At 39.2% G+C, this 22,878-nt stretch overlaps 1 protein-coding gene across 2 annotated transcripts in view; it reads right to left on the bottom strand.

Moving 5' to 3' along the window:
- The window catches only part of LOC137946241 (peroxisomal nicotinamide adenine dinucleotide carrier-like), a 30,841-nt gene extending 8,249 nt beyond the window's left edge, over nt 1-22,592 (bottom strand). For both annotated transcript variants that reach the window (XM_068792459.1, XM_068792460.1), the window contains exons 1-9: nt 22,446-22,592; nt 22,258-22,365; nt 21,913-21,987; nt 21,574-21,704; nt 20,293-20,347; nt 18,321-18,476; nt 11,149-11,217; nt 3,908-4,009; nt 3,526-3,594 (exon numbers count right to left, since the gene is read on the bottom strand). In XM_068792459.1, coding sequence (XP_068648560.1) covers nt 3,526-3,594; nt 3,908-4,009; nt 11,149-11,217; nt 18,321-18,476; nt 20,293-20,347; nt 21,574-21,704; nt 21,913-21,987; nt 22,258-22,365; nt 22,446-22,526 — 846 coding nt within the window. In that variant the 5' untranslated portion in view covers nt 22,527-22,592. The remainder of the gene's footprint in view (nt 1-3,525; nt 3,595-3,907; nt 4,010-11,148; nt 11,218-18,320; nt 18,477-20,292; nt 20,348-21,573; nt 21,705-21,912; nt 21,988-22,257; nt 22,366-22,445) is intronic.
- Between the last annotated feature and the right edge of the window lie 286 nt (nt 22,593-22,878).

Below are 22,878 nucleotides of genomic sequence, written 5' to 3'. Positions count from 1 at the left end.
ATACGTAGTTTAATCATTAGGTACCAATGAGGGTTAATCTTAGATATGTAGTGATTTATTTAATGAGTGTTAAATTGGGTCCAAGGCCCTATCTCAAAATGACTAGTCAACTTAGGAAACCTCTTTCCCAACTAATAAACTCAAGATCTTTGTACTCACTAATCCATGTGGGACTATTCCTTAACAATGAGAAATTTGTGGATGAGTAGGGCAGACATGAAAAAACCTTTTTTTCTCTTCTCAAGCACAAGCTCCAATTTGCCTATCCTCTTCTTTCCCTTTGAGTAACCCTGATTCCCATTGTTGAGCACTTTCTTCCCTCTCTATACAAGATCTAAGAAGGTTTGTAGCATTCGATTCCCACCCCCACCCCAACAAAAAAAATTTCTCTCATCTTCAACCCATATAAGCAGATTATCGAAATGGTTCGCCTGACTGGATCTTTCAGTTTTAACCTAGAACAGAGTATTTGCTATACAGGTTTTGACACAACAACATTGAACTGATGGATCTTGTGCAATTCTGACAACTTTGGTCTACAAGCTCAACAGAGGCATAGTTTTTATTCTCAGATTGTCTCCGTAGAAGAAAGAAATCCAAACCAAAGGTTTCTTTCTAGTTTCTGCAGTTTTTTCCTCATTTTCTTTAAGAAAAGTTCCAACATCCTTTCTACTCCTCTCTTAACTCTTCCAGATCTTTGTTTTTCTCTTTCAATCTTTTTTCTAAATCTCTGCTCCTACCATGGCTTGCTATTCACATGGAATCAAAGTTATTTGGCTCTTATTTGGTCTCTTAGATAACTTCATTCTAGACTCTTGCAAAGTTCCAATCAATAACCAGTTTTTATACCCCAAATATGAAATACTTGAAGATGCTATTATGTATTAGAGAATGTTGTCCCAGTAATAAATCCGAATTTTCCTGAATTAAACAAAAATTTTAAATTTACAAAAAATAAAATAGTTAAAAATTGTGAAAATTCCTCTTATACTTGAAGTCCACAATCATCATTGGCAACCAATCCTTGATGACAGGTCCCTCTCTCACGAGAAGGGGTAGAGTCTATTCGAGGATTAGTGTGACCTTCTAAGCATATGCTTATACAGAGTCCAATGACCGATCAACTTATCTAACTCTAACAATGATTCCTCCTCTATCTCAACTTCTCACTCAAGATGACACTCTAGTTCTACTTAGTTAAGGTGTCTCCCAACAACTAAGTTTGATCCCAAACATAACATCCAAAACATGGTGCCCAGGTCAAGGGGGGTGCAGAAATTAAGGCCCATGTTGTCAATCATAGAAGTCCAGACCTGCCAGGCAAAAGCACCGTGAAGGAGAAGGTGGTTAATAGTCTCAACCTCAAGTCCGCATAAGGGGCAGAGGGGATCAAGAGCAGTATTGTCATGCCTAATAAGGTTGTCAGCTGTGACAATCCTATTGCGGCAGGCACTCCAGAGAAAAAAATTCACCTAGGGAGGAACCAAGAGACGCCAAGCAATAAGATTCTCAATAAGACTACAAGCAGCTAAGGCTTCCTTGTCAAAACGACCCCTGCGGATATGTAGATTCCAAGAACCAAGGCCCCAAGCGTTTGCTACCATCAGATTATGCCGAGTAGTCAGTTGCTGCAGCGATTGAAACGAGGTAATAATAGGACCATTTCCACACCACTAGTGGGACCACAAATCCAAGGTACTGCCATTGCCCAAAAAGAATCGGATTGTCGAGCGCAAAATAGGGAGGAGGTTGAAGATTGATCTCCAAATTGGAGATAAGCGTTGTTGTCTACTGTCAAGAATCCAAGAAGACCCAAAAGACCGAAGCTTTTGGGCTTCCAAATAGCAGCAGAAACAGAATTTATCCTCCATAGCCATTTGAGTAACAAGGCCTGCCCCCTATCCTTGGCATGACAAACACCAAGGCCTCCAAATATCTTGGGCATGCAAACATCTTTCCATCCCACTAAGTGATACTTGAACTCATTTCTAGCTCCTCTCCATAAGAAACACTTCTTGATAGTATCAATCCAGCGACAAATGGAGGCAGCGCAAAGCAAGAAAGAGAAGAAATAGTTTGGCAAACCCGCAATGCAAGAGTTAAGGAGGGTGAGTCTCCCCGCCTTCGATAGAAGCCTTTCCCGCCAGGTGGAGAGTTTTCTTTCAAGTCGCTCAATGACAGGAGCCCAGAGGTCCTTCCGTGACTTACTGTCAATCAAACTAAACTAGAGGTAGGTAGTGAGGAGAGTAGCAACAAAGCATCCCAAAGTGTCCGCCATAGTATGAAGTAAATCCGAGTCAATATGATATCTAAGAATGGTGGTTTTGCTCCATTTTATCTTTTGCCCCAAAATGAGCTCAAAGAGGCCAAGAAGAGCTTGAGCTGCAAGACTTGCTCGAGAGAGCCCACGCCAAAACATATGGTGTCATCAGCAAATTGCAATAGTGGTATGTCAAATTCCTCATGGTTGGCAATCTCACTAATCCACCCCCCTCTTTTTGTTGAATAGACCAGAGAGTTGTAAGTACTCAACAATGAAGTTAAAGAGAAGGGGGGAAAGCGGATCCCCTGTCTGATGCCCCTAGTGCCTTTAAAATAACCGCAAATAGTACCGTTGAGTAGAAAGGAGTAGGAGACAAAAGAGATGCAGCTACGAATTCAAAATCTCCATCTTGCTCCAAATCCCATATGCATCATAATGTCATCAAGGAGAATCCAATTAACTCGGTCAAAGGCCTTCTCAAGATCAAGCTAGAGGAACCTAGGGAGCCCCGATCTCTTGAAATAGTCAAGTATCTCGTGGGTGGCCATGGCAGAATCCAATATGTCGTGGCCACGAACAAAAGGCTTCTAATGGCAGTTCACTTTCCAAAACCCTCTCTTCATCTTTCTTTCTCCTTTCCTCTGTCGTTAACTACAAAACCCTACAGAAACCAATTGCCAAATTTTTCACTAAGCCTCTCAGCTCCAAATTACTCCAGGACGCAAGGTGGGAATGATCCAAATCCAATCTCCAACTTTAAGGGGAGTGTTATGGAACTTTTACTTAGTGTAAGTAATTTTATACCAATGGCATTATGTAATTAAGGATCAAGTTAGGAACTCAAGTTTTAATATGAAAAGATGTGGTCTTTATATGGAGAAGGTCAAATTTGTAATTGAAGGATGTAATTTAGGTCGTATATAAGTATGTAATTGCTAGAGTGTAGACATTCAATCCTTTTCAAATTAAAAAAAGCACAGATGTCATTGCTCGCACTAATCTCCTTAAACATTCAAATAAAATGCCCAGTTTTGCCATAAATTACAAACACTCACTAATCTTTAATTTTACTGGAACTACCCTATAACAAGACTTATTTCAGTTTTTCTTCTCTGGAACAGTGAAAAGATTATTTTATTAAAGAGATAATAGTTTCCAAAAAGATAAATTAAAGATCCCATAAGAACATAAAACCCATTGCTTCCTCATAAAGTCTAGAAACTTTAAATGCATAGTATTAGTGGAGAGGCATCCAACTTTACCTTGACAACTAATAAGGGGTAGGTAGAAACAGTAGCTCCCAATTTTGCCAGCGCACCAAGCAAAAAGACCTTATTAAGACAAAAGGAAAGAGAGAAGCACTTCATTAAATTCAGAAAAACCTCCAATAAAAAATAGTATTTTCATATATTTGCATGTATTATTTGGAAAAATGCTGATAGATTTGTTAAAAGGAGAACAAACCCCCAAGACATGAATCAATTTCACAACCTACCACAGACCAATCTAGAAGTAATCAGTTCAGCAACAGAACAAGCAAAACCAACAAACCAACCCATGACCATTTTCAAAGAATCTGGGATCATGGATTATCATTCAACCACACAAGGCTGAAAAATCTCTAATGCAAAATGAAAGAAGTACCTCCAGTGAAGTTGCATTCCCATTCTTCTTTAGAGCACGCTTTGCCCTTAGATGCTTCAGAGAGCTTTCATATATCATGAATTGGATAGAAGGATTACAAACCTATCCATAACATATTTATCAGACTATCAGAAAACTTGAACATAAATATTCAAGAGTCAATGGATGAAAATAAATCACATGCAGCTTACGCATCTCTTAAATGCTGAATAAGGGAAATATCAAAAGCAAAAGCCACATCATATGTCTTATCTAATAGGATGGAATATCGGAGGGATTGCAAGAGTGGAAGAGAAAGAGAGAAACCAAGAGAGGAGGAGAGGCTGATGAGTGGGAGAGAAAGGAGTTTATGTTCACATCAGCCCTGCAGGACAACACAAATCAGACTGCAGCAGTCCTTGCTGGACACAAATTAGACTCAAGCACGATGTCAAGGCAATGATAGGGCAACCTCCTGCTGTGTTGGGATGCAGAAGCTTGGCTTTCTGATTAGAAGCAGCTACAGGATTCACTGGCCAAGCATGCCACTCTGGTGCTATTGATGTAAGAAAGAAAGCAGAGAAGCAGCATCTCAGGCAGGCTGCTCAGGTGCTCAGCTGCCCAGACAGCAGCAGCAGCAATTAAATTAATGACAGCAGCAGAAGTTGCTGCAGCGACTTCTGCCATGAATACTCTGAGCTGTCAAAAAGATGTTTGACAGGAAAACTGACTCTAATCAACCTAAAAGTGCTCTAGTTTTAGGATGAAGTATAACGGGCCAATATGCTTATGAGTTGCACAAACGAGGATGAAGATAAAGATAGACGATGCAGCACCAACTCTAAAGAAAAACAATAACTTCTAGCAAAGGTATAATGAAGCTGATAAGTTGGTAACCAAGAGAACCATGAGACAGTGACCAACCAAGAAGAGAACAATAATAATAGAGGAAAAAGAAAAACCTTGTACTTATCTTTTTTTCCTTTTCTTCTTCTTTTTCTTTATCTTTTTTTCTCTTTCTTCTCCTTCTTCCTCCTCATCTTCTGCCTCCTCATCTTCTTCCTCTTCACCTTCTCCTTCTTTTCTCTCTCTATCTTAAGATCGACGCTCTGATACCATGTGAATCTACCCACTTTCTCCATCTTCCTCCTTCCTTTCTTTTTTTCTTCATGGGGTTTTTGCTTTCTTCCTTGACTGTTGTGTCAAAATCTTTCAAAATCCAGACAAAAATTAAGAAGAAGAACGCGGAATGAGGAGTGAGCAAGTTTTTTGATTCCTTGTCCAAAATCCCAATGTTGTTTTAGTCTTGCTACAATTCTGGTCCAAAGTTTTCCTTCTTTTCTTCTTTCCATATTTTATGATTCTAGTCTTGTAGAAAACTGAATCCGACCTGAGTCTCCTTCATGCTTAGACTTCTCCCCACGTTCATGAGCATCGAGTTCTCATTTTTCAGGCAGGCTTTCCATGTCTTGTTGCAACAGTTATCTTCTTAGACATCTTTCTTCTTTGCTCTTAAAAATAAAGTTGCTTCCTATTCTAGTTTCCTATTTTGTTGCAAATATTGGAAGTGTCCTATTTATGTTGAGAGTTTCCTTCCATGCCCAAGAGTTCTCACATGTCCTAGACTAATAAGGGTTCTAGTTTCTTTTCGAAATTTTATATTCTTGGCTGTAGAACGTTCAAAACTCTTGGGTGTTTGCTATAGAAAGGAAAGAATAAAGAGTTCCTTTTAAATTAGGATTCCTCTGGCCTTGCATTGAGTTAGCAATCAGTTATAAGAAACTTTCTAAAAAAAGTATTGAAAAGTATTAATTTGAATTTCTTCTTGAATGTGAGCTGTCACAAGGCAACAATTAGAGTTGTTCTCTAATCAGGATTCCTCTTTCAAGGTAAAGAATTTGGAGTTTACTAAGAGTTGAGAAACTAACTTATGGAAATTTTCTAATTCCAATTCTCCTATTCTAGTTGGACATTGAAAACACCCAGTGTTTTTGTTCCATATATTCAAGTTTGAAAAAAAAAAAAAAAGGAAAGTGGCACAAGTCTTTGGCAAGTGGAATGGATGTTAGCCAATTACTCCTCTAAAACTTTATTTCTTTGCTGCAATTGCAAGTCTCAATGTCCACAATGGTGGTTAAAAGGCAGGTTTTGTGGAGTCTAAGGCAAGTCTCACAAAGAGTAAAAGAGAAGAGAAGAGAAAAGGAAGAAAAAATAAGAAGAGAGAGGAGAAAGCTGCGAGAGAGCAACCTGTGCATTAGGGGGAAAAGACCCCTCTAACCTCTTTTATTAACTCACATAAAAAACATCACATGAATGGTTAAAAATACCCTTCACTGCTACACATCTCGTAACTCTATGATTACAACTCCGATTTTAAGTAAAAAATTTACCAAACTGAATCCAATAAACTCACAAAAAATTAAACTATGAGGAGTACCACATACATAGTAAAATGATCTAAAATATAATTTAATACTCTACCTCAAGCTGAAGCGTGTATATCAAATAGCCCCAGCTAGTTACAAAAATTACCAAGGTCTCATCTTCCAAGGATAGTAGTGAACATGTCTCAATCTGACATATTGTCTTTGTTAAGGAATAGTCTCACATGGATTAGTGAGTACAAAGATCTTGAGTTTATTAGTTGGGATAGAGGTTTCCTAAGGTGACTAGTCATTTTGGGATAGGGCCTTGAACCCAATTTAACATGGTATGAGAGCAGGTACTCATATGTGGGCCTACACCTAAACTATCTACTTGTAGAGCGACAAAAGAGGGCCTATACCTAAACTATCCACTTGTAGAGCCGCAAAAGAGGGCCTACACCTAAACTGCCTACTCCTAAATTACCCACTTGTAGAGCCACAAAAAAAGGGTCTACACGTAAAGGGAGTGTTAAGGAATAGTCCCATATGGATTAGTGAGTACAAAAATTTGAGTTTATTAGTTGGGATAGAGGTTTCTTAAGGTGACTAGTCATTTTGTGATAGGGTCTTGGACCCAATTTAATAGTCTTGATATATTGAATTACTATTTTACACTTCACATCATCATATAAAAAACAATAGTCCACTTCTATATGCTTGGTTCTTTCGTGATATACAACATTACTAGCAATAAAAATGGATGTTTGGTTCTCTCATGAAATACAACATTACTAGCAACAAAAATGGATGCTTGTTTATCACACTTCCACACCAAAGGCTATTCATAGTCAAGTCTGAATCCTTTTTAAAAAACCATTTATCCACATAAATTGACTCACCACACTAACTGAGAAAGAGATATATAGTCTTTTCATTGTCGCATAAATCAATTGACCAACAAGTCTCCTACAAATTATCTTGTTCTTCATTAAGGAACTCTCATCATCCAACAGATTATGACCTACTTCCATGGGTATCTTGCTGGTCTAGGTCTTAGCAAACCATACTCATGCAACAAGTCAGTAACATATTTCTGTGGGGCTAACACTATAACTTCCTAAGCAACCTCAATCCCCATAAAATATTTTAGAGATCCAAGGTCCTTGGTCTGAAAAGGTTCCTTGAGGTACTCCTTTACTTATTCAATTCCCTAAGTATCACTCCCAGCAAACAAAACTTCATCTACATCTGCCACTAGAACAACAACTCCAAAAGATCAATACAAAATAAAGAGGGAGTGACCACAATGACTTCTTGCAAAACCAAAAGACATGACAAACTTATTGAATTTGTCGAACCATGCCCTTGGAATTTGCCTCGATCCGTAGATTGATTTATTTAGTTGATAGACCTTTTCCTTCTCCCTCTGAGCAACATATCCAGGAAGTTGCTTCATATAAATTTTCTCCTACAAATACCCACAAAAAAACATTTTTAATACCTAATTGAGATGGATTTCACCCTTTAGTCACAGAAACAGAAATTAAAATCCAAACAGTACTCATTCTGGCCACTGGAGAAAAAATATCAAAAACATCAACCCCATAGGTCTAGGTATAGCTTTTAGCAACCAATCGTGCCTTATAACACTCTAATGTACCATCAACACAGTACTTATTCACATATACCTAACGACACCCCACAATGACTAAATGCAGGAGATAAACTAAAGTCCAAATCTGCCTAGCCACTATAGCATCCATTTCTTCATCCATCGCCTTCTTCCACTCAAGAGAACACAACACATCCTGCACTTTATTAGGAATAGAAATACTAGACAAGGACCCAACAAAGGACCAAAACTTAAGAGACAAACTATGAAAAGAAACATATTTAGAAATAGGATGCTTTGTTCCTTTTAATTGAAAGGTATAAGTCGCTAAAGGCAGAATTTACAAAAATTTGGAGGAAGAAGGCACGGGCAAATCAGCATTGACGGGATCCTGCACCTAAGTAAGATCATTGCTGGTTTGCTACCCTAAACAAACTTTCCTCCGCCTGTATACCTGTAATGGCTTAATAAGAGTTGGTATGGAAGAAACAATAGGGCTATCCATCAATAGAAGAGGCAAAGGAGACTCGACATCATTAACGAAGGAAGGCTCAGAAAACTCAAAAGCATATTTACCTCCACAAAATGTCACATTTGTGGATGTCTTTTGTGTTTGGGATCATAACACTTCTTTTTTTTTTTTTCTTTGAAATGATGCTATCCGTAACACTTGTTGAATGGGAAAAAGTCTCAAATGAAAAATAAAAAGAAAAGTTAATGGCTTATAAGGTTGAGCAATAGGCCTCCTAAGTGGCTAGTCATTCTAGGATGGAACCGAGCTCAGCCCAAAAGCCAACAACTGTATCAGAGCAAGTTGTGGGTGTGGGCCAAGGCCCAATTTGTACTCCCCAACTTTTTGTGTGTTGTGGGCTCCATGAGGTAAGAGTCTCTGTGTTGTAAGCTCCACAAGATAGGAATATGTTTGTTGTGAGCTCCAGGTAGGAGTTTGTGTTGTAAGCTCCATGAGGTAGGAGTTTGTGTGTTTTGGACTCCATGATGTTGAAATCTGTATGGCCCGTTAGAGAGTTTGTGCCCACGTCTCAAACCCGTTATGTGTAAGTCTGGACATTAGGGGAGTTTACCCTTACAAGAAAAGGAAACAAAAACAAAGAAGTAAGAAAACAAAAAATTACATAATAGATCTCCTCCTACTATTTCACATTCTTCTTACTTCTCTCTTCTTACATCTTTCCTCAATCTACACCATCAAATCAAGGTGAATTGTGTCATACCATGGCATCAAAGCAATCTTGAAGCTCCAGTGAGTTCATTCAAATTTTAATTCCTTCTCTCTTAATCCTGCCACAGCCTATTGTTAGTATCTGAATAATGTAGGAGCAAATTAATAAAAAAGGGTGTAAGAGGCAAAGGGTCATTAAACTTTAAGTGAAAAGATAAAATATCTAGAAATTCGAATTTAAACTTACGCCTGAAATTTAATGAGATTTAATGTCTAAGTTAGTTTAGGAGTTTCTATATATAGCAGTTAAGTCTTCTTTTTATGAAAATGATGTGCTATTTTTTATTTTTTATTTTTAAATGATGCTGATTTTTATTAAGACAAAAGCTCAAAAAAGCAATTTACAAAAGAGGGAAGCCTTCCCAAACAATGAGAGATTGTTGAGAAGTTCCAAATTTTGCCAATTTATCAGCCAAAGAGTTGGCTGATCTAGGAAAGAGATTCCAATTACAATGAATAGAAGATACAATGTCAACAATACTATTAAAGATGGGCCAGTGGCGCCAAGGGGAGAAGTTGTCTTTAGAACACCAACTAATAACCGTCTTCGAGTCGCCTTCAATGATTAACTTGACAATCCCTGAAGATTTGGAGGCCGAACAGCAGAGCACTAACTTCAGCAATTATTTCAATGAAAACAACTTAAAGGAGTCCTCCCTTTACAACACGGGATTGGAGATAGGCCCCTTACTTTGCAAGATTGTCAGCAAAGAAATTTGCTAACCTAGGAACATGAAACCAAGAATATAAAATTACAAAAAGAATATCAGAAATTTCTTAAAATACATCCCAGTGGCGCCAAGTGGGCTCAATAGTAGAGGAACACTAGCCAATCCCCACCTTCGAGTCTCTCTAGATGAGCAAGGGCCCGCTGAGGTGGTCACACTACATGATGAGCCCTTGGAGAAGAGTAAAGAGCTCCACAAAAGTAGAATCAGATATTTATAGCAATTAAATTGATACCATGGTTTAGCAGTTGTGTCTAAGTTAACCTAGAATTTGTTAGTTTTTCTCTCTTATTGAAACTCTATAATCTCCTATTGAATGAATGCTTTAGGAATGAATTATATGCTTGGACAAAACCTAATTCTGCTCCTACATTCTCACATCTTTCTTCCTCCTAAATTTTTCCTCTCTCTAGGTGAATTTTTTTATAGAATGTGTGAATTTATAAAAGAAAAGGAGAGAGAAAATACAACCTAGAAGGTGGAGCCTCCCTCCACAATAAGGGTTTGGAGGGAAGATCCCTGTTTAGCATTAAGTCCGCAAGGTGACTGGCAGATATAGGTGCAACCACCCAAGTACAATTAAGTGAAAAGGAGATGCTACAGATATCTAGGAAGACTTCCTGGATAACTCACATAGAGAGTAGTCATTGATTGGTGCACCAAATTCAAGACTCTCTCTAGGTGAGTTATCTCTCTCATTCTACTTTTTTCTTCTCTATTCTCTTTTTATTCCTCTATCTTTTTCTCTTTTCTCTTTCCCTCTCTTCCTTTCCAGCCAAGTTACTAGTGAAGCCCTGCATCTTTACTTCAGAATTTGGGTTCTTAACACCTATCTTTGGGTAAAGTTCGTATTTGTCTTTTACTGAGTGGACTTACTTCACTTGTCCTCTCTTATTTGTTTGCCACAACCATTCCAGCCAATCCAATGCTTTATCAAAAGACAGATCAAGACCTGCTCAGATGCCATGATAAAGGAAAAAGAACAGTAGCTAAAGAAGGAGAACTAGAGAAGGTTTGGAGAAGAAAAGACCCAATGCAAGAAGAAGACAGAGAAAAGATGAAAGACCTATTTATGACAGAAAAAATGTGACAAAAGTCACCTGTTTTAGGGTAAATATCTCCATTTTATTATACTTCAAAAGTAAATAAAGTTAGAAAAATGCCCCCTGGCATATTAATCCAGAAAAAAGGTAAGTGACAATCATATCATACACAGAAATATCAGAAAATATAAAGTAATGCACAGTTTTACAAGAATCATATCATCAATATCAGACTCGGTGGGTTTTAGGTACACAAAAAAATCTAGAACTGACCATAATAAGAGTTGGAATAATGCCTTTCCAAAATCCAGCTACACCTGCTTCACGAAAAACCTCTTGCACCTGTAAAAATAGAGCAAACAGCTGCCGAATGAAGCTTGCATTAATGAAGAATAAGAAAGCTAAAAACATAAAATGGAAGTTAGAAATTGCATAGCAAGGATAAACTATTATAAGTCTCATTATTTTCTCTTGTAGAAATAAAAGATGTTTTTTTTAATGGGATATCATTAATAAGAACAAGAATACAACAAAGGGGAGAAGAGACCCTTGAAGAAACCCCAAGGGAAACAGAGTTTAAAGCTTCAGCTTGGAACATATTTTTTTTTTTTTTGAAAGGGTGCGTATATTGATAAAAGAGGAGAGAGAGAAAGGAACATATATATTAAAACTAAAAAAAAAAACAAAATCCTGCTTAAACTTTAGTCATTGAAAAATATTTTGTAGATCTTCTAAAGGCATAAACTTGAGTCCCATCAGTGTTTAACTTATGCAGCAACTGGCCACTGCACTTTTTTTTTTGAAGTGGTGATGATTTTGTTTCAAGAAAGAAAAAAAAAAAACATCAAGGGAGGCCTCTCCTTACAACAAGTGATTGAAGGGAGGGACCCAATTTAGCACAAGAATCTGGAGCCGAATTGGCTGATTTGAGTACATGGGACCAGGTACAAGGAATAGGGTATGAGATCCATAATGTGAAAATAAATCTACCCATGATGCCAGGGTGGGAAGGTGGAGGAGGAGCACCAACCAATGACGACCCGAGAATCTTCTTCCACAATGAACAGATTGCTGAAATGATCATGGAAGATACGGAGTCTGTGGAAAAGTCCAAATAGGTCCACCATAGTCGAATCAGTAATGCCAAGAGGGTCCCCGAGTAAGAAATAATAGCGGTTCCACTAGCATCATAAATCACTCTGCCAAAGCAAGGCATTAGAGAACGCAACCGTCAAAGTTGAGCTTGAAGTGGCCAGCCGGGGGGGGAACCCATGCAGCCATCTGAGGGGACGGGGTGGGAGTAGACAACCGAGCGATCACCTCCCAATTGGTGCGGAGGGAGGCATAAGAGAGGCATTGAAATTCCTTCCTGGAGCGCATCTAGGCATAAATGAAACCCGCGGTAGTACAAGAGACCTCAGTAGCCGTGTGATAGGTGTTCAAATCTCCTAGCATTCCTCTCCTTCCATAGGCACCAAGGGGTGTTGACCACACAAGCAAATAATAGGAGCTTGCCCAGTCTAGGAAGTTCCATCCCAGAGGGGACAAGACACAAAGAGCACAATAAGGAATACAAAACTAGAGACCCAAGCTGTAGAGCAGCGACAACCATACTTGCTAAGCGAAGGAGCAATGCAGGAGCAAGTGACAGATAGATTCCTCCACAATCCCGCAAAAAGGGTAGAGAGGATCCAGCGATGAGTTGTCGTGCTGAAGTATATTGTCAGCTGTGAGTAGGGGTGGCATCAAACCGAGCCACTCTGAATCTCGAACTTGCAAGGCTCGTTTGAGTTAACGAGCCGAACTCGACCGAACCATGGTTTGGTTCAAAAGCTCGTGAGCCGACTCGTTAACTTAACGAGGGCCTGGGAGTAAGGAGTGGGAGTCGTCTTCGACTATTTGAGTTCGACTTTTATTTCTTCCTCCGATTTCTTCCTCCCCTCATCTGTCGTCGCTGATCCTTATCCCTGCCGATCCCCTCCCGTCCGCTGTTGTGGCCGCCTTCGTCGCAGACTCCCTTACCCCCGCATCGTCTCAGTAGCCACTACCTTCGCCGCTGCTTGACGACAGCTCCTCATTGGCACCACTAGAGCCCCCTGCCCCCTGCGTCGTCTCGGAAGAAAACTAGAGACCTAAGTTAGGGGAGAAATAATTTTCCCCCTTGCATGCGCGAAGACATCGTGCGATTTCGCACGTGCGAGATCACAAACACATGAAAGAAAAAAAAAATTGTTTCTTGAACTTCGGCTGTCACTTCCTCATGGCTCTTGAAGAGACTCAAATTGTTTGAGGTACTCTCTTAATGCTAACTCTACTCAAGTTTTTCAGAAGAACAGATTAGTAGCATTTTAGAACTGTTGCTGTATGAATTCATGCTCCGAAGAAAAAACAAAAGGGCATACGATTAAGTCATCCAAAACCGTTTTTCTTAAACTTTTTCTCTGTCTCGATGATCTAGTTTTCCAGTCCTTGAATCAAAACGATCTGATTGAGTACAAATGGATAAACTAGCGTTGCTTTTCAAATGAATGTTTTTGTGTTTGATTATTGAATAAAGTTCATGCATAATTATGCAGCTTTTATGAATAATTTTATGCACAGTGTATAGATAATTTTATGCAGGGTTAATATACAGAGGTTATGTCCAATTTTATGTAGAGGTTATACCCAATATGCATAATTTTATATACAATTTATTTGACTTGTATTTTATGCAAAGTTTTAAATGAAGGTTGGAGCTCGAACTCAGTTAAAATTATTGGGATCGAGCTCGATTACAATTTTAGGCTTGAGGCTAGGCTTGGCTTGAGCTCGAGTTCGAAATATTTAGATCAAACTCGGCTCGAACATAGGTCGATGCCACCCCTAGCTGTGAGGATCCTATTGTGGCATGATCTCCAAAGGAAGAATCCAACACAGGGGGGCATGAGGAGCCATGTTGTAGTAGCTGATTGAGCAATAGGGGTTTTGGTCCATCCCATGAGGTGTCGGTAGGCTGAAGAGATTGAAAAACGGCCACTGTCATCGGGGAGCCAAATTATACGGTCAGTTACATGAGTCTGAATGGTGACAGCACCAAGATCATCGATCAAGCTGCAGATGGCAGTGGCCTCCTCAACAAAGAAATCACGTCTCAAGTGGAAATCCCAAGAACCATTAAGCCAAGCATCAACAACAGAGAGGTTGCGGCATGTAGTAAGCTGAAAAAGTGAGGGGAAGGAGGAGGCAAGAGGCCCAGCTCCTGCCCACCAATCAGTCCAAAAATTGAAACTTGATCCGTTTCCAACAAAAAACTTGATGGTCGACCGGGAACAGATGATGGAATGCTCTCTAGAGGGGAGAGAGATTACGCCTACTGCCATCAAGAATCTAGTTAGCACCAAGAAGACGGAGCTTTGAGGCCACCATCGGTTTCCAAAAAGCCACAAACTAGAATTGAGTTTCCAAAACCACTTGAGGAGGAGAGCAACTCCCATATCCTTAGTGCATCTAATTTCCAGATCACCCATAGTCTTTGGCATACAAACATCATTCCAACTGACCAAATGATAATGAAATTCATTGCTAGTTCCACGCCATAAGAATCGCCTTTTCATCATGTCAATGTGTCAACAAACAGAGGCCTGGCAAGAAGCAAAGGAAGGGAAATAGTTGGGTATACCTACCAAACAAGAGTTAAGAAGCATCAATCTGCCAGCTTTAGAGAAGAGTCTCCCTTTCCAAATAGATAAATGCCACTTGAGCCTTTAAATTACCAGAGCCCAAAGCCCTTTTCGAGCCCACTTCACTATTGATAAAAGCAAATCTTCATCCTCCATTCATCTCCATGTCAAAACCATTGTTGCTTTGCTACCATGTGAATTTTTTGCAGGAGAAGAGTGTGCAAACAGAATCAGGGTTTACAAACTTCTTTTCCCTTTTTATAACTTAGACATTATTCAAAATAACATTCATGTCCTAGCAACCCATAAACCTTAGGAATCTACTTTTAATAGAAAATAGAAAAATATTTTCTTCAAAAATAAGGAAAACCTAATTAACTAAAATAATAACTTCTAACACCCAAAACTTCAATTATGGCTCTGATGGTACATTCACTCCAGATTGCCACTAGGATTTGCTTTACGATGAACCAATCTGCATGCAAGGTGGTCCCCGTGGAGCTCCGGGGTTGCAACACAGTTAGGACTTAGGACTCTTCCACATCCCCTGTTGTGGCAGTTGAGCACCTTCATTTGGTTATTTTTTAGGAGAGGATGTAGAGGAAGCCCAATGGGCCAACGAATGCTACCTTTAGTGCATGCAAGAGGCTCTAGTGCTATCGCCCAATTTGCAAGGTCCCAAGGGTCCCAATTATCTCTTTCCGAAATTTCAACCAAGCAAAGTCTGTTCACAATTTTTTTGCTTTTGACAATCATGGTTTTGGCTCTACTTATGGCAAGAGCCCAACTACATTGTGTTGCTTCCTCATACGATCTAGAGGAAGACTCTTCAAAGAGGAGGGGTGGTCAACGGGGGACACCATGCTCGTTTGCAATCCCAAAGTCAAAGTGAGATATCTCCTAGAGGAGAGAGGAGGATTTGTTTTGATGTATCATACAATTTTGCACCAGGATTCCCAAGTCATCATTTTTAGGCAGGATGATGTCAGTGATGCACTTCCCACTGAGTTCAACCACTTACTATACCCTATAGCCTTTGCAGTCAAAAGGAAACGATGGAGTTTCTTTTCCACAGTTCAGTTTTGACTCTTTCTTCCAGAGATCTCCATAGCTTCATAGTTATTGATTCCAGTGTTGGCAGATTTGATGGCAACCTTAACTATTTCTTTTGCTCCAAAGGGGACCGCATCTATGAAAGCTTGGATACTTCCTCCATCGCTGACCACAAACTAGTTCCCAACCCTCTTCTAATTGCAGTGCCTCCCACAACGTTTGAAATCTATCTGAGATAGCAAAAAATTGGTTGATGAGAACCATTGTCTCGCCTCCCTTCATGATCATTTGATACATTGTTGGCCATCATTTCCATAGTTTCTCCCCGATGGGCTTTGGGTGTCCCACCATTGCCGCAATCTCTCATCATTCTGTCTCATTCGCACCCACCCACCCACCCCCCCCCCCTCCTAGTGAATCACTTTTGTTGACCCAAGATAGAGTCATGTAAGAGCCAACAGCTGGCCATGTATGGGCTTTTCTTATAACAATGTGACAACCATAATTACCACATTTATCTGCTCCACTAGCACCACGTGGCCTACACCTTCTCCCTGTTAAGTCTTGAGAGTGGACCATGACAACTGAATGTATGCTATAATATCAATAGTAGCCGAACAATGGCCATAGGTTCTAGGACTCTCATCACTTGAGCAAGAACAATTGACATGGATGATGTTTTAGTTGCCATGTATGCGAAAGCCTCTCACTAGTTCGATAATGTTGACAAGTCCAGAGTGGCTAAGACAATGCTTATAGCTCAAGAAGCCCATATAAAAAGCACCAATGTTACCGTAAGGTGTGGCACTAGTCATCTTCTAGAGGATACCAAACAGACTGAAGATTATGTTCACAAAAAAACAGTTTATGTTACATGTCCCAAATATTTTTACTAGTGTCCAAATATACAACACATTTGAAACATTTCTTCTTCTTCTTTTTTTAAATGATGCTCAATTTTATTAAAACAAAAGCTCAAACAAGCAGATTACAAAGGGGGGAAGACTTCCCAGCCAATGAGAGATTGCTGGGAGGTTCCGGATTTTGCCAATTTATCAGTCAAGGAATTGGTTGATCTAGGAATGAAATTCCAATTACAATGAATAGAGGATACAATGTCAGCAATACAATCAATGATAGGCTAGTGGCGCCAAGGGGGGGAGCTATCTTTTGAACACCAGCTGATGACAATCTTTTGAGTCTCCTTCAATAAGCAACTTGCCATGGAGACAGTCCTTGAAGATTTGGAGGCCGAAAAGAAGAACACTCACTTCATCAGTATTTGAATCAGTAATGACCATCAGCCCAGCATAAGATATAACGGAGTCTCTACTGCTATCTCTGAAAACACCACCTGCTCCAGCCGGCCCAGGACAGCCTAAAACACTACCATCAAAATTGAGTTTGATGCAGTCACAAGGAGGAGGATCCCAGGTGGCCATAAAAGGAGTCTTGCGAGGGCCCGCCCATTTAGAAACATTTCGTCAATACAAATTAACGATCCGAGCATCTCTTGTATCCACTAACAAGCTTTGACTTTGTAACCCTCCCCATCCTTCATGGAGCAATTTCAGACCAACATGTATACAGCCAATTAGCTTGGAGAAACCTCGTTACAGACTAGGGTCATGGTAAATAATTACAGCCTGATTTTAATAAACTCTAGTCACACAGTGACTTCAAATTTTAGATTCAGAAGTATCATGGAACAAATTATTCCAGACACGTCTTAATGAGCATCCTAAGTAAGCAGATCTGAGGGAAATATACACAAGAGGAACCACCAAGAATATAAAAAAGTTATGTTCAAGTACAACAGCAACTGTAATTGAGTCCTAGATCTCAATCACAAGAAAATAAGATGTCAACTTTGAGGGTGAAAACAAATCAGGCAATAAGAAAATGATTGGCAAGATATATCAAAACAGAAAAAAAAAACAAAAACCTTCTAAGCAATTTAATATGCCCAAAGGCAGAGGTGAAGTCAGAAAATAAGTGACATCACTTTAAAATTTGAAGAAATCAGTCACGCTCACCAGAACAGTGCTTGCAATACAAGAAGCCATGAAGATAGGCCTCGCTGGAAAAGGGAGGAAGATAAAACTCTAAACTGGATCAGATTTGCTACCCCAATACCTTGTAAGTTGATTTAGAAAACTAAAAAAAGTAGAAAGAAATAAGAGTTTGCAGAAGAATCAGAAAACTAAAGGGAAAGAAGAAGAAAGAAGAAGGATAGAAGAAGATAGAAGCAAGATGAAAACATGAAAGAGAACAAGGAAAACTGTTTTTTGAAAATGAGAAAGAGGAAACTTTTTTTTGAAAATGTTGGGCTTCCTGTTCAACCCCTCTCAATTTTGTTAGAATAAGTCCAGTGTATCTTACAAAAAGGTATTGCACACTCTTGGCTCAATGAACAAATAAAGATCTTGAAATTTAAGAGACAAAAGATACCCTCAGCCACTTCATTCTCACTTAATGTGTACGAGAAACAAACCACCAGGTATGGTATCTAACATGCCTCAACATAACCAGTGCCTCAATGTAAATTGGAGAAAAATTGATAACTAACAGGAACTTTCTGACAACACCTTGTTGCAGGACACTTTCTTCCTTTGTAACTCCTAAAGGCTTCTAATGTATTGCTCTGAATTTTCAAAAACTATTGAAACAAAGTAAAGCTCAAATAAAAGCATGTTTCAGACTAGTCAACAAGCAAACAAGAGCATTAACTGCTTGAAATGTCCCATAAGGACGAGGCTTGGTTGCCTCAAGAATGGCCAGCTTTTCTTGGAATATTGATAGATCTGCCAAACCACTTTCTGAAGCTTCCCTCAATATTGCTTCCTTTTTCGCCTCCATAATTTTTTTTTCTGCTTGAGTATAAGTCTGGAAAACAAAAGAAGATATACCAATGAATTCCTCCATGAAAAAAGACAAGTGAAGGGGTTGCAGTTTTAATTGTACAGAAAGAAAAAGACATTGATTCAAGTTTGTTGCATTATGTAAAATGATACAATTCCACAAATCACCATCTGGAGGAAAAAAATTCATCAATGAATTCCTCCACAGAAGACTAGCATCAGATTACATTTTTACTGATGAAGAATAGTATTAGGAAGAGAAGAAAATGGACTGAAAAAGTTAGAAGACTGGTTAGAAATTACTATTTTCTGTTTTTTCAGTAATTTATCACTTTTTTTCCTTCATCCTTCTTTTCATATTAATGTTTGAAAGGTATTTATTTCTTTGTAATCAGACCTTTTAATATAAATAAGATATTAGGGGGTAGAGAAATGATGTTGAATCTCTACACCTCCTTCTTTCTCCTAATTCTCTGTTTTCACTCTTCCTCTCTCTCCTCTTTCATCTCATGCACCTGACTTCTTCCTCATCTTCCAACTTTCTCTCACTCACACCTTTCTTCATCTGACTTTCTCTTCTTAATTCATCAATTTGTTGGAACCCTAAAGCTTAAGAAGTCATCTGTCTGCAGTATTAATATTTATGCACATGTAGTAATTACTGATAAAACCAAATGTCTTTTTTTTTCATGTATGATGAAACAATTCCAGCAACTATCATATCTAGTGAGTTTCTTTTTTGTTTTGAAAAGGATCTGGTGAGTTTCTTTTTTTGACATAGAGCTGTTGATATTAAGGGCGAAGGATGTACAGCTGCAGCTCCTCACAAACCAAGGATCGCACCGCAAACAAAAGAAAATTACAAACACTCAACTCATGCAAAGGAATTGAGCAAGAGTCAATAAAATGCAAACACTCCACAAGTTATGTTAGATTTGATAAAATAGATCTCATGAAAAGAGTAGAATAGAATCCTACTCTAACTAGAAATGTGGATTATATATTGTAAATTAGTGTTTCCGGGTTAGGAAAAAATATATCACACTCTCTTCTGATATCTCTATTTCTCATCTCTTTCTCTCTATTGCTATGCTTCCCTCTTAATCAAAGCCTTCTACAAGCCAAAATTTGAAGATTGGTTGCAGCCATGGGTCTGGAGCCCAATAACTGTTATGAACAAGGCTGAAACCACTAAGACTAAATTTCCTAGGCAGGTGTCCACCCCTTTCAATTCCTGTCGCACAAAGGTAGGCAAAGGTGGCCTCTCGCCTATGTACCTAACTTAGTAGATAGATAGCATAAATTTAGTTAAGTACTTGTTTCTTTCTCACTTAAACTAGGTAAGTTAACTGTGGACAATTATAAATAAACTAAGATGAGTCGAGAGTACATCATCTCAACTACTTTTTTCTCTCAAACTCCTCTTGCACTCTCTTGTTTACCGTGGCTGACCTGAAGACTTGTGGTGTCAGCCACAGTAAACATAGCTTTCAGATTTTTCCCGCTACCAACTAAGCTCCTCTTTTTGTTAAACATTAGAGCAAGGTATGCTGGTCTGCAATTTCTACTGCTGATTCTGTTAAGCATGATGTTGTTTACAGACTACAGTCATACTCAGCAACAGGAAATACAAACCAATCTCATCTTTCTCGTATTATCCCCTTATATCACTTCTCATCTTTCTTGTATCCCTAATTATATGGCTTTATACATTTTTGTTTTTTCTTTCTTGCAATTTTTTTGCATAAACTATCCAAAATTTTCTTCCTTCATCTATTTTTTTTTGTAAGAGTTCCTTCATCTATTAAAATCAGGCCTTTAAAAAATATTAAACAGAATACCTGCATGCGTGTTACTAGGACCCATATTGGATTTGTTAGCAACACATTCAGTGACCTGCAAAAATTAAGACAAAGAGGCTAATTACTCTTTCAGATTAACTAGATTTTTTTTAAAATTGAATATTGATTTCTCAAAAACCTTAGATAACCCAAGTCAAAGACTGAAATCAAATATTTTACGATGAGAAACCAACAAATTACTATTTCAGACAAAGTACCACTCAGAGCGAGAAGCCAACCCCACCCTCATGCAGCAGTAGCAGGACGCTAGAGACTAGCCAGGAAACCCAGAATAGGCAGGGCCATGCAAGCACATTGTGACAACCCCAAAAGGTGAGGTTGCACATGTATGAGATGTGAGGTGTGTCTTGCACATGACCACGGGTAGGCCTAGCACATGCAAGAATGTGTGGCAGCACATGAAACCAGGGTTGCCATATGCACCCCAAGCAGCCATGGGGTGAGGTGCAGGACTAATGATCCTGCTCTATCGCCTAGGCTTACTCAGCAAGCAGGCAGTCACTTACCTGCCAACAACCTAGGGCAGCAGTTATGGTCAGACCCTTCCAATATTCACCGGATTCCATGTACTGCCCAAGAAAGAACCCACTAAAACCAGGATATTTAGAAACTGAAATACTCTTGACTCCTTTTCTAGCCATAGAAACCAAAAATTGTGAAGCTTGGAACCACCACCTCAAAGACAGGGCAGTCAATATGAGAGATGCTCAAGAGGCAATCCACACCACGAGGAAAACATGTCTTTTCCCTACCATAGATTCAACACAAGTTGAGCTCAGAGAGCTCTTCATGAATTTTGAATATCTAAAAATATGATTCCAGTGCCCTTTAGTAGTGTAAGGCAACTCCAGGCTCAATATAACTGCTTCCTCGTCATGGCACCTGAGAGATTTCTTTGAACAAATCCGCCCAACAATGTCACAAGGATTCAATGTTAAATGTGTACCCTCAGGTTGAAATGAATCCCCTTGCTTATATTTCAAAAAGTTAGTGGCTAGTAAAAAGACCTAAGATATCGGTATTAGTCAAGCTCCAATTCAATAGGTTCCAACAACATAGTCTTATCGGAATTCTGAATCTCACAGCCAGTGTACTTCTTCGTGATGAATACTGCCAAAATCCGTCCACAATTTGTCGCAGGATTTAATTTAATCTATGCGTTATCATCAATAATATTTGCCATATACTAAATCAAAAACAAACAAAATTACAGAGAATAGAAGCATTAAGGGGCTATTTTTTTGGTAATGCCATTAGTACCCTGCTAAAGCGGCCACAATGAGCCAAGAGAACATGCCAGCGGTGCCATCACCCAATCCTTTCTTTTTACGGGAAACTGCAATAGCCTCTGCCCTGTTCTTGAAAGCCTGATAGAAGTAGTAATAAATGCCCTACAATTTGAAACAAGTCAACTTAGATAGACTGAAAGGCAACACAACGCCGAGTAATTATCTCAGCTCACAACTACATTGTCAGACATCACATACATGAGATAACAGGATGCAACATATAACAAGCAGAAGCACTTCGACTGGAATAAGAAAAGGTCATTAACCACTGCTTTTAAAAGCTCTGAAGAGTCTAACTTTACAGGGAAACCTGGGACGCAGCAGTGCCAAATAATGAAGGCTTCAATCCACTGTATAGTCCGCCCCAGCCTTCGGAACCTATAACCTGGGGTAAGAAATGGGAAATAGCATTAATTCCGCACTGAACTAACACAAAATCATATCCGACACAGCACTGTGACTCGTAGATTGTTGCAAGTGACAACATCGAGCCCTTCGCAACCTTGAAAGATACAGGTTCTAAAAAAATTTTAAAATAAATTGATCAGAAATTCCAAACTCTGAGAAATAAATTGAATCAACTTAAAGGAGCTCGAAATAGACGGAATAAAAAAAAAAAAAAAAAGACTTAACGGTAAAAGAAGAATGATAAGACCTGAAGTATTTGCATCAGGGTGCCCCCCGTGACGCGGCCGGCAGCACCTCCATTTGGAAAGGTGAGACCCTTCTTAACGACTCTTTCAGTTTGCTGACGAGTGTTCACCTGACAGTCGTCAGAAATTATGAGTACGTTATTTTCGAGCGGCAGATGATTAAAAGATGAATTATGCAACAGTTGAGTACGGTTTGGAGGGGATATGTTATAATCTGGGCAACGATGCCTCCTCCTGCCCCAGCCAACCCATTGAGCAAGGGGTCCGACATCGAAGACAACCGCTTCGTCAAAACACTCCCACTGGTTCTGATTCAGTGATAAGAATCCGCCGCCTCGATCAGTTTCGAATGCAGGAGTTAATCCAATATCGTCGCGGAGGCAAAAAAACAAACTATTTCAGGACGCACGGGCACCTATCGCCGCGGGTCCCGCTACACGCCGCCACCCAAATTATTATGCGGTGTAAATTCAATACGGAAAGTGGTTAAAAACGTGTGAAACGCTATCATTCATCCAATCATTACCAACATTTATAAACTGTTATTTACTAAGATCGTCCTGTCTTATAGTGAGTGTAAAATGCGTGGGTAAAATTGTAATATGGTAGCATGGTAATAGATA

The sequence above is a fragment of the Aristolochia californica genome, unplaced genomic scaffold (genome assembly GCF_029961685.1).
Source record: "Aristolochia californica isolate CCGP_79_NKW_82.1479 unplaced genomic scaffold, dmAriCali1.0.hap1 SCAF_12, whole genome shotgun sequence".
NCBI classification, from domain to species: Eukaryota; Viridiplantae; Streptophyta; class Magnoliopsida; order Piperales; family Aristolochiaceae; genus Aristolochia; species Aristolochia californica.
This window is presented reverse-complemented; position numbering and strand designations above follow the sequence as displayed.